The following is a 15,949-nucleotide window of genomic DNA, read 5'->3' as shown; positions in this document are numbered from 1 at the left end:
TCAGTGGCTGACCCCGTAGCGGTGCTAGAGGAGGAAGAAGAGGAAGAGGAGGAGGAAGAGACATGCTGCTGCCGCCGCATCACAGCTGATTAAACCAAACTTTACCGGTTACCGGACACGACTGGGAGAGAACCGGTATGCCGCTCTGCTTCGCTACACAATACTACAATACCCAATCAAACCAGGAAGAACGTTTAATATCATACATAGATACATCATCATCATCATCATCATCATCCTCACCCCCAGTTCACCTGTCCTGTCCTCTACTGGGATCTAGCTGTCCTCTACTGGGATCTAGCTGTCCTCTACTGGGATCTAGCTGTCCTCTACTGGGATCTAGCTGTCCTCTACTGGGATCTAGCTGTCCTCTGGTTCATTAGAGATGTAGAGGTTTTACTCTTTCAGTTGTCAGTTAGGATGGAAGGATGATCACCAATTTACCACAGTAAAGTTAGTGTTGATGACATCCATAAACTATGAGGCCGTCTACTTCAAAACATCAGCAGTGACGAGGTCCAGGTCGACCAGACAACCCAGTCAGTCTCAGCTATAGGAGAACATGTCATGAAGGATTAACTTTGGAAATAAGAGCTGGTAGTCTGAGATGTCGCCTAACTAAAGCCATGATTGTGTCCCTACAGACGACTGCCTCAATGTCTTCCACCAGAACATCCCAGTGACAACACCACGTCCTCAATGAGGAGCAGACTAGCTGCTCACATCATTCCATGGCGCAATGGAACCTGCCTCTCCCGTTCCCACGCCCCCGGAGCAGTCATCACCAGGAATTACACTGCCCCGCCCCAGCCCCCGTCCCCGGGAGAGGACCATGGGACGCTGGTGGCTCTTAAAGAGCGCTCCCTGACGGCGCTCCAGAAGGTGGCGGGCTTGGGGAGGCAGTGGGGGCACAAGTCCATGACGACGGCCTCGGCGACGGCCACCTACTGGTGGGAACGCTATGAGGAGTTTGTCGGCCTGAACGAAATCAAAGACGCTCAGTCATCAGTTACAGAGGTAGGTCCCTATAACCCTAGCCCTAACCCTAACCCTAACCCTAGGTCATCAGTTACACAGGTAGGTCTATATGAAACAAGGGGAGGCTGGTGGAGGTTGAAATTGGGGGACGGGATGATACCATTCCTCATTCCATTAAAATGAGCCCGTTCTCTGATTTCTACCTCTGCCAGCCTCCCCTGCAGAGCACAGAGGCTGGACAGCCTCCATTACAGCCCACAGTCCTCGTTTCTCTTCTTCCTAGAGAACTATGTAGGGAAGTCACTTCCTCTGGGTGGCGCTGAGCGCTGTGTTTTGTCTCCAGGCGGAGAAGGCGTTCATGGTGGCCAGAGGGATGGTCCGGGAGGCCCACCTCAGCCTGGAGGCCATGCAGGGGAGGCTGAAGGAGGTGAGGGACCGTCTGGACCGGGTCTCGCGGGAGGAGGCCCACTACCTGGAGCTGGCAACGCAGGAACACCGGCTGCTGCAGGTGACCATGGTGACCCGCCTCAGATGAAGAGACTCAGACCAGTGGTGTCCCTTTATTCACTCACTCATCATTCATCATTCATTCATTCATTCATCATTCATGGGGGTGGAGAGGTCTGAGGAGGAGAGGAGAGGGGGATGATGTAGGGTGTTAGGGGGTGAGAGGTCAGAGGAGGAGAGGAGAGGGGGATGATGTAGGGTGTTAGGGGGTGAGAGGTCAGAGGAGGAGGAGAGGAGAGGGGGATGATGTAGGGTGTTAGGGGGTGAGAGGTCTGAGGAGGAGAGGAGAGGGGGATGATAGAGGGTGTTAGGGGGTGAGAGGTCAGAGGAGGAGGAGCCCAGGTGTACCTACAGACGGGGGTTTAGGGGGTTTAGTCTAGTCTAACATCTCTGGTCTCACTTCGTTAAATACCCCCCTCTCTGTCTCCGCCTCCAGGAAGAGCGTCGTCTGCGGACAGCCTATGAGAACGCCGAGGGGGCGGAGCGAGAGAAGTTCTCCCTGTTCTCCGCCGGCGTGCGAGAGAGCCATGAGAAGGAGCGGACCCGCGCCGAGCGCACCAAGAACTGGTCCGTGATTGGCTCAGTGCTAGGCGCTCTGATCGGCGTCATGGGCTCCACCTACGTGAACAGAGTCCGCCTCCAGGAGCTGAAGAACCTCCTGCTGGAGGCCCAGAAAGGCCCGGTGAGCCTGCAGGAAGCCATCAAGGTCCAGGCCGGGATGCACCGGGACCAGCAGGAGGAACTCAGGGGCCTCATCGACAGCCTGAGGGTGGTGCTGAAGGACGGGTCCCAGAGGGACCGAGACACCAAGCCATTACCAGCACCATTTCCGGTCCCGGCACCGGTTCTAATCCCCCAGGTTACTCCTCCACCACCAAGTACCTCTGACGCGGTCCTGAAGGAGATCTTAGATTTGGGCCAGAGGGCTCAGGTTCTGATGGAGGGGTTTCAGCCTCGACTGGGGCTGATTGAACAGAACATCGGGAAGGTTGAGTTGGACCTCCTGGTGGTGAAGAAGCTGGTTGAGGCGCGTCCTGTAGCCCAGGAGCCCGTGGTCATTTCTCCTCAGGACTCTCAGATGTTTGTTTGTGACACGGAGGTGGTGATGCGCGGCCTGGACCAGACAGAGAAGAGGCTGGAGGTCCAGATAGGGAAGACTTCACTGTACAACACCGTCCTGGCCTACGCTGCCTTCGCCCTCACTGTCCCTGCACTGTATGTTCTCTTCAAAGGAACCGGCACTTGAATAATAAACGTAAATGAATAATGTTATGAGTGAATAGAGTAGATCTATATTCTGGGTCCATGTTGAATTACAATGACACAATTGCTGGATATGTTGTAATTATTTTTCATAGTTTACATACAGGGAAAATGAACCATGGACTGATGTGAATTAAATAATTAAATTATCTATTAAATGTTAACATGTTAAACATGATCTTGTATTGTTTTCAGTGTATTTTTATTCCCACATTTTGTTGCTTTGTTTGATAAATGACTGTATGACTGCTATTTTCTGACTTTACTTTAAGTTATGTTATATAAAATGAAAAGCAGCAAGCTGAGTCACGGAATATCAGAACAGTGAACGCGCCGGAGGTGCACGACCCGTTCATCTCAGCGAGTCTCGGACGGACATGTTTTCCGCGGCTGCAGGTGAACAAAATCGAGTGAACCAAACAAAAGTCTCCGCCTAATACATAGACTGACCAATCACGGTAGAGGAATGTGGTTGGTCAATGACGTTTTCATTGCAGTCTCCGCCTCCTATATGAGACCGACCAATCACATGCAACATTTCTGTTATACTCATTACATATTCATGATATTTCGCGCGCTTTCCAACCACGTGGTCATTTCGCGGGAAAAGCGAGTCCTGTCTGAGAAACCCTGAAACCGCGGAGAAGCAGCAGAAACATGGCGGTGAGCGACCCGAGAAATACAACACATACTCACACTGTATAACAGCTTCATTCTGTCGAGTTTGTATAGTATAGTATAATATAGTGTGTTGTGTCGCATTTGACTGATGTAGCATATGTTAGAGAAGTAGAAACGGAGTTGAAAGTGTTGTTGTGGTTGTAGTCGGAACGTCAGCCATGAAGTTAGCTAGCCGGCTGTCCGCGGTCCACAGCACCGATCACAGCACGGATCACAGCACCGATCACAGCACGGATCACAGCACGGATCACAGCACGGATCACAGCACCGATCACACCGAGAATCACTCTTCATAATCACACTTTCCATTCCGGGAGGTGTTCAGTAAGATCCAGATCCTGGTCGACAAAGCATCGTTACAGCTCGCTGCTGCTGATCCGCGCCGCCAGTCTTCTTGGCCCGCTGACTTCCATTGTTGCTTTGCTAACTAGCTAACTAGCTAGCTCGTATCTTATTAGACTGCGGGTCAGAAGGCTCACACTCTTTTCCACTTTAAACTCTTAAGCTGTTGAAGACTTTGAACATATGTTTGTTATGCGTACTTGAATGTATTCTTGGATTGTTTTTCTAGTTGTACTGAATGTCACCGTCGTCGCATCTCGCTTTAACAAGGTTGAATCTCCTCCGTTGTTTCCAGGATTCTTCCGAGTCGAACCTGATGGTCACCAGCCCGACCCAGGGCCCCAGGCGCGGGGACCTGACCTCCAGCCCGGGCCGCGACCTGCCGCCGTTCGAGGACGAGTCAGAGGGGCTGCTGGGGGACGTCACCCTGGCGGAGGAGGAGGACGGGGACGGAGAGGAGCTGATCGGGGACGGGATGGAGAGGTGAGGAGAGGAGAGGAGGGGTTCTCTGCCAATTGTGTGTGGGGTGGGGGGGGGGGTCGATAGTCATAACAAACTTGGGTCAAATACTTGATTAATTTTGCCTGGAGGGAACACTGGAATAGAGGCAGCCTAAAGTCCTATGTGATGTATGGATTTGACTCAGGCCAGGTTCAGAAGAGGCCTTGACTTCCATGCAGCCCTGTTTATAGTGCTTTACATAACCTCCCCCACCCCTCTTCCTCTCCCCCCACCCCTTCCCCCACAGGGACTACCGGGTGATCCCAGAGTTGGACCGGTATGAGGAGGAGGGTCTGGACCTGGACGAGGACCTGTCTGAGCTGTCCCCCGGGGCCCGCGCCGCCGCAGAGGACGCCATGAGGCGCCGGGACAGAGAGCAGGGCCTGAGTGGTCGCCTCAGGAGGGGGCTGCTCTACGGTGAGTTACAGGAGGGGGGGTAGGGGGGGCTGCTGCTCTACGGTGAGTTACAGGAGGGGGGGGGGCTGCTACTCTATGGTGAGTTACAGGAGGGGGGGTAGGGGGGGCTGCTGCTCTACAGTGAGTTACAGGAGGGAGGTAGGGGGGGGGCCGCTCTACGGTGAGTTACAGGAGGGGGGCTGCTCCATGGTGAGTTAGTGGGGGGGGGGGGGCAGCTGCTTTATGGTATAGTTTATTATTTTAATTGTTAAAGTAACCACAGACAAACACAAAAAAACACAACATAATTGTAAGGCGTAGTACATATCACAAAAAATACACTTTGTGATTGAACGTTGTGCCCCCCCCCCCCCCCCCCGTTACCGACCACAGACAGCGAGGATGAGGATGACGAGCGGCCTGCAGCGAGGAGGCGGCGCCTGGCGGAGCGAGCGGCGGAGGGCGTGGCGGCGGTGGGCGAGGACGAGGAGATGATCGAGAGCATCGAGAACCTGGAGGACATGAAGGGCCACTCGGTCAGGGAGTGGGTCGTGATGGCAGCGCCCCGCCTGGAGATCTACCACCGCTTCAAGAACTTCCTGCGGACGCACGTGGACGAGAACGGCCACAACGTCTTCAAGGAGAAGATCAGCGACATGTGCAAAGGTAAACAGGAAGTGGTGTTGGGGGTGTGTCTAAGGACACATGGTTAACTTCACTACACGAGTCTGACTTTCACCACTCTGTCCTCCCCCCTCCTCTCCCCTCTCCTCTCCTCTCTTCTCTTCTCTTGTTGTTTCTCATCCCGTCCTCTGTATTGACTCTGAATCTCTCATCCAATCAGAGAACAAGGAGAGTCTGGTGGTGAACTACGAGGACCTGGCAGCCAGAGAGCACGTCCTGGCCTACTTCCTGCCCGAGGCGCCCACGGAGATGCTGAAGATCTTCGACGAGGCGGCGAAGGAGGTGGTCCTCGCCATGTACCCCAAATATGACCGCATCGCCCACGACATCTACGTCCGCATCTGCAGCCTGCCCCTGGTGGAGGAGCTGCGCTCCCTCAGGTAGACGGAGGAGGGAGGAGGATACCATACAGCAGGGGAGGCTGGGGGAGGTAGAACACCTGGGGAGGCTGGGGAAGGTAAAAATCAGAGGATGGGCTCATTGTAATGCATGGAACAGAATGAGGGACACGTGTTTGATACCGTTCCTCATTCCATTCCAAGCATTACAATGAGCTTGTCCTCTGATTTCTACCTCCACCAGCCTCCCCTGTGACCCCCTCTGTCCTCTCTCCCAGGATCTGACCCCCCCCCCCCCCCCCCCCCCCCTCTCTCTCTCCTCCAGACAGCTGCATCTGAACCAGCTGATCCGGACCAGCGGTGTGGTGACCTCCTGCACGGGCGTTCTGCCCCAGCTGGGCATGGTCAAGTACAACTGCAACAAGTGTAACTTCATCCTGGGCCCGTTCTTCCAGTCCCAGAACCAGGAGGTGAAGCCGGGCTCCTGCCCTGAGTGCCAGTCCTTAGGACCCTTCGACATCAACATGGAGGAGGTGAGAGGGGAGGGCGGGAGGACCGGGGGAGGACTATCTATCTATCTATCTATCTATCTGTAATATAGAGTTGTAATCTTTGAACTGTGCAGATGGTTCACTGCATGCTACTGGAGTATTCCAGAGTGACCTCACCAGAGTGGTGAACCCTCTCTCTGCCTGTCCTCAGACGGTGTATCAGAACTACCAGCGAATCACCATCCAGGAGAGCCCCGGCAAGGTTGCCGCTGGCCGCCTCCCCCGCTCCAAGGACGCCATCCTATTGGCCGACCTGGTGGACAGCTGCAGACCTGGCGACGAAATTGTACGTATTTATCCTTTAACAGAGTGAAACGTTTTTAATACTGCAAAGAAATTCAAAACCCATCTTTTTAAACTTGCTTTTAATCTTTTAACTATTTTTACTGTTGTTTTTACTGTGCTTTCGTTTTACTTTAAGTATCTGTCTATTCTTGTTCCCTCCATGGAATGAAGCTCTTTTAGTCCTGAGAAAAGTGCTATACAAGATAAATACATTTTTTAAATTATTATTATTATTATTATTAATAATAATAATAATAATAATAATAATTATTATTATTATTATTATAATAAAATAGAGAAGCTACTCTTAAGTCCAAGTTCACCCCCCTAACCCCCCCCCCCCCCCCCCCCCCCCAGGAGCTGACGGGGATCTACAACAACAACTATGACGGTTCTCTGAACATGGCCAACGGCTTCCCTGTGTTCGCCACCGTCATCATGGCCAATCACATCACATGCAGGGACAACCGCGCCTCGGTGGCTGAGCTCACGGACGAGGACGTCAAGGCCATCGTGGCGCTGAGCAAAGACGAACGCATCGGAGAGAGGGTGAGGCGACCGCTCTCTGGGCCTCGGGCTGTCTCTGGAGAGAGAGTGTGTGTGTGTGTGTGAGGGGGGGTTATAATTTGATTGGTTTATAAGAAGTATGATATTTGGCTCCACATTGTACTTCACCCTGATTGGTCAAAATTTCCCAATGCTGCATATATCTGCCCAATCATCTCAGATCTACATGAGTATGGGGGGAGGGGCTAGGGGCTGATTATATCCGGTTATTTACCTTTCAAGGTTCAGGTCATCAGATGTCTTCATCAATTCTGCACCATATTGACCGGTCCTGTGTTCTGATTGGTTCTGAAACATATTGACCCGTCCTGTGTTCCGATTGGTTCTGCACCTTATTGACCTGTCCTGTGTTCTGATTGGTTCTGCAGATCTTCGCCAGCATCGGGCCCTCCATCTACGGCCATGAGGACATCAAGAGAGGCCTGGCCCTGGCGCTGTTCGGTGGCGAGCCCAAGAACCCAGGTAGGCAGAACCCAGCAGAACACATCCACCATCCATGTAGTACCTCTGACTCACCACTGGGTGGTGCTCTTACCTCGCAACTTCTGTTTATTTGTCATTGCATTGAATACATGAACACGATGTAAGGTAAGGCCCAGGGCAGAGAAGCTCTCAACAACATCAACAACAGAATGTTATAAAGATAATCAGCTAATAAAACAATTTTACGACAAGTAATAAAAACAATAATAATAATCTACATGAATCAGTAATCTAGATGCGTTCTTGTGTTGTTGTCAGGTGGGAAGCACAAGGTCCGTGGGGACATCAACGTGCTGCTCTGCGGCGACCCCGGCACCGCCAAGTCCCAGTTCCTGAAGTACGCTGAGAAGGTGTCCAGCCGGGCCGTGTTCACCACGGGTCAGGGGGCGTCCGCTGTGGGCCTCACCGCCTACGTCCAGCGCCACCCCATCAGCCGGGAGTGGACCCTGGAGGCCGGGGCCCTGGTTCTGGCTGACAGAGGCGTCTGTCTGATCGATGAGTTTGATAAGGTGAGGAGCAGGAGGGGGTGCAGGGGGTGGAGGGGCCCGTGGGCGGGGGGCTGGAGATTATTTTACACCACAGATAAAATCTGTGTTTCCGTCAATGCTGAAAGTAAATAATGCATTAGTTTTATAGTTTTGGAATATTGGGGGGATATTCATGTTCTTCCCGTCTCCAAACAAGTATAAATTATTTAATGGTTAATCGTCAAACACGTCTAAACCATTTAACTTACTTAATTATGAGGGTGAATAAAGTCGCCCCAATTGTTAACATTCTAGGGTGCCACGGGAAACAAGAAATGATGATGTTTCACTTTGTAGCCAATCAGAGTGTTGTCACACTGGGCACTCTCGGTGAGTGTTCCGGAGTTCTTTGGCAGTTCTCGGGTTCTCAAGACCACGGCCATTATAATGATGGTTGCAGAGTAGAATATCCTGGTTGAATAAACACATTTTAATAGTCATTTACACAATATACAGAATACCATGTGATGAAGCGCCTGCTCCTCCCCCCTCCCTCCAGATGAACGACGCAGACAGGACCAGCATCCACGAGGCCATGGAGCAGCAGAGCATCTCCATCTCCAAGGCCGGCATCGTCACCTCCCTCCAGGCTCGCTGTACCATCATCGCTGCCTCCAACCCCATCGGTGGGCCTCACCTCTAACCCTGACCCCCACCTCCTAACCCTGACCCTCACCTCTAACCCTGACCCTCACCTCTAACCCCCACCTCTAACCCTGACCCCCACCTCTAACCCTGACCCTCACCTCTAACCCTAACCCTCACCTCACCCCTGACCCTCACCTCTAACCCTGACCCTCACCTCTAACCCTGACCCTCACCTCTAACCCTGACCCTCACCTCTAACCCTGACCCCTACCCCTGACCCCTACCCCTGACCCTCACCTCTAACCCTGACCCCCACCTCTAACCCTGACCCTCACCCCTAACCCTCACCTCTAACCCTCACCTCTAACCCTGACCCTCACCTCACCCCTGACCCCCACCTCTAACCCTGACCCCCACCTCTAACCCTGACCCCCACCTCTAACCCTGACCCTCACCTCTAACCCTCACCTCTAACCCTGACCCTCACCTCTAACCCTGACCCCCACCTCTAACCCTAACCCTCACCTCTAACCCTGACCCTCACCTCTAACCCTGACCCTCACCCCTGACCCCCACCTCTAACCCTGACCCTGACCCTCACCTCTAACCCCCACCTCCTAACCCTGACCCTCACCTCTAACCCTGACCCTCACCTCTAACCCTGACCCTCACCTCTAACCCCCACCTCCTAACCCTGACCCTCACCTCTAACCCTGACCCTCACCTCTAACCCTGACCCTCACCTCTAACCCCCACCTCCTAACCCTGACCCTCACCTCTAACCCCCACCTCCTAACCCTGACCCTCACCTCACCCCTGACCCTCACCTCTAACCCTAACCCTCACCTCTAACCCTGACCCTCACCTCTAACCCCCACCTCCTAACCCTGACCCCCACCTCCTAACCCTCACCTCTAACCCTGACCCTCACCTCTAACCCCCACCTCCTAACCCTCACCTCACCTCTAACCCTCACCTCACCCCTGACCCTCACCTCTAACCCTAACCCTCACCTCTAACCCTCACCTCTAACCCCCACCTCCTAACCCTGACCCCCACCTCCTAACCCTGACCCTCACCTCACCCCTGACCCTCACCTCTAACCCTAACCCTCACCTCTAACCCTGACCCTCACCTCTAACCCTGACCCCCACCTCTAACCCTCACCTCTAACCCTGACCCTCACCTCTAACCCTAACCCTCACCTCTAACCCCCACCTCCTAACCCTGACCCTCACCTCTAACCCTGACCCTCACCTCTAACCCTAACCCTCACCTCTAACCCTGACCCTCACCTCTAACCCCCACCTCTAACCCTAACCCTCACCTCTAACCCTGACCCTCACCTCTAACCCCCACCTCCTAACCCTGACCCTCACCTCTAACCCCCACCTCCTAACCCTGACCCTCACCTCTAACCCTGACCCCCACCTCTAATTTGAGTATTGGTGTCTCATCCCCACAGCAACCCAACCATATTTCATGTCTAATGCTGCTAACAACACATCATATTTAACCATATGTAAATGCTACTATATTTGATCACACACACACACACACACACACACGGACCATACCTGTCCATTGCTACCAGTCTAACTGCCTTCCCTCCCTGTGATGGCCAGGTGGCCGGTACGACCCCTCCCTGACCTTCTCTGAGAATGTGGACCTGACGGAACCCATTGTGTCTCGTTTTGACATCCTGTGTGTGGTCCGAGACACCGTGGACCCAGTCAAGGTACTGATCCAGAACCCACTTCAAACTGATCCAGAACCCACTTCTAACTGCATTCTGTTGAGTTATTTATCTGGTCCTGAGGACAGAAGAGAGGAGGGGGATGAGAGGATGAGAGAAGAAAGATGCAAGCTGAGAGATGAAATGAAGCTGCATTTAAATGTGTTTTTGATCCCCCCCCCCCCCAGGATGAGATGCTGGCCCGCTTCGTGGTGGGGAGCCACATCAAACACCACCCCAGCAACAGGGAGGCGGGCATGGCCGGGCTGGAGGAGGTGGTCCTGCCCAACACCTCGGACGCGCCCCCCATCCCCCAGGACCTGCTCCGCAAGTACCTCCTCTACTCCAAGGAGCGGGTCCGGCCCAAACTCAACCAGATGGACCAGGACAAGGTGGCACGCATCTACAGCGAACTGCGCAAGGAGTCCATGGTGGGTGGGGGGGTGGATGGATGGGGGGGTGGATGGATGGGGGGGTGGGGGGTGGATATGTGGATATGTGTATACATGTATAGTGAGATCTAAGTGATGCTATTGGTTATACTTTTAACATGTCGATTACGATGCCCCCCCCCCCCCCCCCCCAGGCGACAGGCAGCATCCCCATCACGGTGCGTCACATCGAGTCCATGATCCGCATGGCGGAGGCTCACGCGCGCATGCACCTGCGGGACTACGTGGTGGAGGAGGACGTCAACATGGCCATCAGGGTGATGCTGGAGAGCTTCATCGACACGCAGAAGTTCAGCGTGATGAGGAGCATGAGGAAGGTGGGGGACGTCCTGACCGGGTCTCTGACTAGAATGTGATTGGCTTAGAACGTTTTAGGACCAATAAGGGTCAGTCTACCCTCTTTTTATAGTCCTTACCACAGACCATGACCTTGTCACAGGATCTTGTATGTCTCGTATAAACGGTGTCTCCCTCTCCCCCCCCCCTCCCCAGACCTTTGCCCGGTACTTGGCGTTCCGTCGGGACAACAACGAGCTGCTGCTGTTCATCCTGAAGCAGCTGGTGGCGGAGCAGGTGACCTATCAGAGGAACCGCTACGGCGCCCAGCAGGACGCCATCCAGGTCCCCGAGAAGGACCTGGTCGACAAGGTGACCACCTCCGCTCACTGTGACCTTAACCCTGTTAGTCTTCCAGGGGGCGCTCACTGTGACTCTAACCCTGTTAGTCTTCCAGGGGGCGCTCACTGTGACTCTAACCCTGTTAGTCCTCCAGGGGGCGCTCACTGTGACTCTAACCCTGTTAGTCTTCCAGGGGGCGCTCACTATGGCCCTAACCCTGTTAGTCCTCCAGGGGGTGCTCACTATGACCCTAACCCTGTTAGTCCTCCAGGGGGCGCTCACTATGGCCCTAGCCCTGTTAGAAAGAAGAAGAAGATAATTTCCCCTCTGGGATCAATAAAAATATCATGTTTGTACCCCCCATGGTTAGTCCTTACTAACCAGGTTAGTCCCTACTAACCATGGCTGAATCTAACCATGGCTGAATCTAACCATGGCTGAATCTAACCATGGCTGAATCTTTAACATGCGAGGAAGCCACTGCTGTGCGCTGTGCGTCTGTTAGGAGGACCCCCGGGGGACAGTTCATGTTTGTCTTTCTGGTCCGTGCTGATCTGCTTCATTAATGTGCGTGTCCTGCGTCTCGCCCCCAGGCCCGGCAGATCAACATCCACAACCTCTCCGCCTTCTACGACAGCGACGCCTTCCGCTCCAACAAGTTCTCTCACGACGCCAAGAAGAAGCTGATCGTGCAGCAGTTCTGAAGCTCTTCGCTGCTCCCTGGCTGTTCATCTGGGGATCAGAGGAGACTTGGGATGTGTAAATAATTGTATATCTTTGCCACCTTGTTGGTAGAAAAAAGGACCCATAGACTCATAGACCCAAATGAGTCAATTTGTTACAAATGTTCCCATTCGATTAAGACTTTGTGATGCATTTCTTACTACAACTTTTCTACTTTTGTCCTCTTGGAAAATGTGTTAGGAAAAAAAATTTGTTTTTGTGAGTGAGATTTGGCTGCATAAATGTTTTGGAAGTAAAAGATGACGGAGTTGTGAAGTCTGGTTTCAGGCTGGACTAGGGACCTGTATTATGACAATGCTGTTGACTTGAATCCATCTGTGACATGCTTGTGCTGTTGAGGTGTGTGTGGAGGGGGGGGGGGGGGGGTTCTCCTCTTCCTCTCTGTTTTGTGTGAAGTTAATTACTGGTCATTTCTGTGATAATGTTTTGATATTAAATAAGATATATTTGTGGAATAATTCAGTGTCTGTACACGTATAGCCTAAAAAATAGCCCATTCAGTCTTCAACATCACAGCCTGGCCTTCCTACAGAGTCTAGGACCCAGATCCAGCCTCACCTGCAGAGACTGCGCCAGCTGAAGTATAAATCTCAATAAGAGAATCTAGTCAACTAGATAACGATCAGGAGGAGGACGGCTCTTTAACGGGGAATGACCCTGGCTCAAGTCAGACAGATTAGTTGCGTTGTTCTGGCAGAATGTCGCCGTATTTAAATCTCCTCTAATTAACGGACAAGACGACATCTGGTCCTACGGGGGACAGACTCGGTGCTCTGAGATGCAGATGACAGTAAACCGGTGCATCCCCGTACAGACGCGTATCAGACGGTAGTGCTGCTCACCGGACAGGCAGGCGATGACTCGCTCTCTCTCGATCTGCTCATATCGATGATCAGCACCGATCGAAACACATCATTCCACATTTAAACTGACATGATGATCGCTGCAGACATGACAGGCCTCTCTCGTGTGCTTCTGGTCGGTAAGTCTCGTTTTGTTATCCACGGTAACGCATCCTAACGTGTTTCGGTGTCGCGTACCGACCGCTACGCGTGGTTTATTATTGTTCAATTCAGTCTTCTATAATAGATGTGGATATAAGACAGTCGCCTCAACATCAGGGTTATTTTAACATGGATATTTGAACGGGGTTCTCACAGGCAGTGTGCCAGGAGTTGTGCACGTAGTTATCGGACATGATGGTGGTTTGTTCACCGGAGGTTTCGGTCGTTCGGTTGCAGGGAGAATCGGTCCTGGAGACTGTCCTTCTGACTCCATGTGAGATGAGTCTGGCTGTTGACAGTCTGACTGAATACTTGTTTGAACTTCAACACCTTAGTATAGATTTAATGTTTCATTTATTAAACAGGTTTAATGTTGTCATCAGCTAAATTAATAAGTTCAGTGATCCTGGTGTTTTAATGTCATGTTTGATCGGTTGATAAAACGTTGATATAGTCATAACGGTGCTGACTACACATGGGGCTAGTTTTGTTTTGTGTGTGCGTGCGTGCATGTGCGTGCGTGCGTGCGTGTGCGTGCGTGTATACATATATCTGCAGACAACTGAGAGGAAACATATGTGACATCAGACGTGGGTTCAAACAGCACCGTGAGGTCTGGAGAGGCCAGTCCTTCACAGATTGTGGGGGTGAGGCTTTGGCAGCCGGCTTCGTATGCACACACACACACACACACACACACACACACACACACACACACACGCACACACACACGCACACACACACGCTGAGCCTCTCAACTCGGCTAGTGACAAAGAGCCCAGAGCTTGAAGAGCGCATAGAGACGTCACATCTTGACAGCCTCACTGAAAAGTTATCTACTCCTCAACAACTACACTGAATATGTATTGTCTTGTATTATATTATATTGTATTGCATTGTGTTGTGTTGAATATGTATTATATTATATTGTATTGTGTTGTGTTGTATTGAATATGTGTTGTATTGTGTTGTATTGTGTTGAATATGTATTGAATTGTATTGTGTTGTACAATATTGTTATTCGTGTATCAGAGTGAGGCTGCAGCTGACAGACAGTGTGATAGTGTACATTTAGGTCGGCGCAGAAAGAACAAGGACAGCACTTCTGTATAGAGACCACTCTCTCCCTAACTCCCCCTCTGTCTCACTCTCTCCCCCCCTCACTCTCTCCCTAACTCTCTCTCTCTCTCCCTCCCCCCTCTCTCTCTCTCTTCCTCCCTACCTCTCCCTCTCTCCCTACCTCCCCCCTCTCTCTCTCTTCCTCCCTACCTCTCCCTCTCTCCCTACCTCCCCCCTCTCTCTCTCTTCTTCCCTACCTCCACACAAAGCCTTCGTCCACGCTAGCCTCCGCCCCACGGGGAGGAGATCCAATATCCCAACCCAGTCAAACAACAGGCCTCTGCAGTCTGCGCTGTGTTGTGTTTCTGAGGTGTTCAGGCGTATCAAGTGTTTGGTTCGTTGTTGAATTTCCTCCAGTTGGCTCGTTCCTCCCCTCTCCTCCCCCCTGCAACTCTCTCCCCCGCATCACTGCTGCAAATGAGAATATGTTCTCAGTCATCCACCGTGGTAAAGTAAGGGTTAAGCCCATCCAGAATGAAGTGTTTCAGTAGACAGGTCCTCCATAGACATCCTGCAGAGCTGGAGATAGTCTAGCCCAATCAGCGATATGGTTCCAGCTTTGTGTTGCTAGATATGAAGCTATCAGCCTCTACACCTGCTCTCTGTCTACTGTGTGGTGATTGACTGCTGCTGAAGGACCTGGGGGATTCTTCTGCTCCTGAAATCCAGACAGATAAAGATCTGTCTGCTGTTTCCCCAGGCTCTGTTCACCTTCTCACTGCTTCTAGTGAGCAATGGGCACTGCAGGCAGGCTGGGAGGGAGACAGACAGGGAGGCAGGGAGGGAGACAGGGAGGCACGCAGGGAGACAGGCAGGCAGGCAGGCAATGAGGGAGGCAGGCAGGTAGGGAGACAGGCAGGGAGACAGTCAGTCAAGCAGGCTGTAGACCAGCCACTATAAATCTCTCTTCCCACAGTTAATGGTACCTACGCAGTGCTGCAAAGTCAGCCTCCCTGCTCCCTCCCTTCAGCAGCCTCCTGACTGGACACCGAGTCCACCAGAACCATCATTGATCTTCAGTCGACCCCCATCAAATCCTGGACACATGGCTGATCCTGGACACATGGCTGATCCTGGGGATGATTGATGGATGACACAGGGAGGGGGGCTGAGGCCACGGGGGTCATCAGGAGATCCGGTGAACTCAGTCTCTCAATTCCAAATCAACCCTTTGCCCCTAACGGTCCCGTCACCCCTGTAGATCTGAGAGCACTGGATAGGTTTAAAGCAGTATGACACTTGCTTCAGCTTGCCCTCTGATAGGCCGGATGGATCTCACAGTTGCTTACGTGTCCAATCATTTCACATCAACACAGGTGGTAAGGGGGAAGGGTCAAGGGGTCAATATGGACGTCAGCTACAGAACAGGATGGGGTTTGAACCTGGGTCTCCCATGTGATAGACACAATCATCCACCATTAGGCCAAGAGGACATGCTCATGGTCCGAGGGCGATCCTTGAGTTTGTCTCAGACAGGGCTACCTCATCACAGGAGCGTGACTCCCAACCACCTCCACTACGTCGGTGTCCGAGAACGTGGTGCAGTGATGATGTGCTTCAGTTCCAGATGACTAGCTCTCTCTGCC

The 15,949-nt window shown here is 52.4% G+C and overlaps 2 protein-coding genes across 3 annotated transcripts; both read left to right on the top strand.

Moving 5' to 3' along the window:
* On the top strand, nucleotides 1-2,926 carry ccdc51 (coiled-coil domain containing 51). The gene is made up of 4 exons (XM_083668668.1): nucleotides 1-135; nucleotides 645-1,017; nucleotides 1,322-1,486; nucleotides 1,922-2,926. The coding sequence occupies exons 2-4, from the start codon at nucleotides 700-702 to the stop codon at nucleotides 2,729-2,731; spliced, it is 1,293 nt and encodes a 430-aa protein (XP_083524794.1). The 5' UTR covers nucleotides 1-135; nucleotides 645-699; the 3' UTR covers nucleotides 2,732-2,926.
* Nucleotides 2,927-3,383: 457 nt separating this feature from the next.
* Nucleotides 3,384-12,599, top strand: mcm2 (minichromosome maintenance complex component 2). 2 transcript variants are annotated; one of them, XM_083668662.1, is made up of 16 exons: nucleotides 3,384-3,411; nucleotides 4,067-4,254; nucleotides 4,520-4,689; nucleotides 5,062-5,334; nucleotides 5,513-5,732; nucleotides 6,016-6,223; nucleotides 6,393-6,527; nucleotides 6,884-7,075; nucleotides 7,462-7,555; nucleotides 7,835-8,085; nucleotides 8,603-8,729; nucleotides 10,317-10,429; nucleotides 10,615-10,857; nucleotides 11,013-11,195; nucleotides 11,371-11,526; nucleotides 12,090-12,599. In XM_083668662.1, the coding sequence occupies exons 1-16, from the start codon at nucleotides 3,406-3,408 to the stop codon at nucleotides 12,198-12,200; spliced, it is 2,670 nt and encodes an 889-aa protein (XP_083524788.1). In that variant the 5' UTR covers nucleotides 3,384-3,405; the 3' UTR covers nucleotides 12,201-12,599. The 2 variants fall into 2 exon arrangements, with proteins under 2 accessions (XP_083524788.1, XP_083524787.1); XM_083668661.1 differs by lacking the exon at nucleotides 3,384-3,411 and having other exon boundaries at nucleotides 3,497-4,254.
* Nucleotides 12,600-15,949: the final 3,350 nt, after the last annotated feature.

Source organism: Argentina silus, assembly GCF_951799395.1.
Source record: "Argentina silus genome assembly, chromosome: 4".
NCBI classification, from domain to species: domain Eukaryota; kingdom Metazoa; phylum Chordata; class Actinopteri; order Argentiniformes; family Argentinidae; genus Argentina; species Argentina silus.
Note: the sequence above shows the minus strand (reverse complement) of the source record. Positions and strands in the feature narration are given on the sequence as shown.

What these genes read in the sequence shown, in the direction of transcription:
- mcm2 (XM_083668661.1), top strand. Translation starts at nt 4,010, where the DNA reads ATGTCACCGTCGTCGCATCTCGCTTTAACAAGGTTGAATCTCCTCCGT. An exon ending in TGGCGAGCCCAAGAACCCAG is followed by an intron (nt 7,556 to 7,834) that starts GTAGGCAGAACC and finishes TGTTGTTGTCAG; the next exon opens with GTGGGAAGCACAAGGTCCGT. An exon ending in AACTGCGCAAGGAGTCCATG is followed by an intron (nt 10,858 to 11,012) that starts GTGGGTGGGGGG and finishes CCCCCCCCCCAG; the next exon opens with GCGACAGGCAGCATCCCCAT.
- ccdc51 (XM_083668668.1), top strand. Translation starts at nt 700, where the DNA reads ATGAGGAGCAGACTAGCTGCTCACATCATTCCATGGCGCAATGGAACC. An exon ending in CTCAGTCATCAGTTACAGAG is followed by an intron (nt 1,018 to 1,321) that starts GTAGGTCCCTAT and finishes TTTTGTCTCCAG; the next exon opens with GCGGAGAAGGCGTTCATGGT. An exon ending in AGGAACACCGGCTGCTGCAG is followed by an intron (nt 1,487 to 1,921) that starts GTGACCATGGTG and finishes CTCCGCCTCCAG; the next exon opens with GAAGAGCGTCGTCTGCGGAC.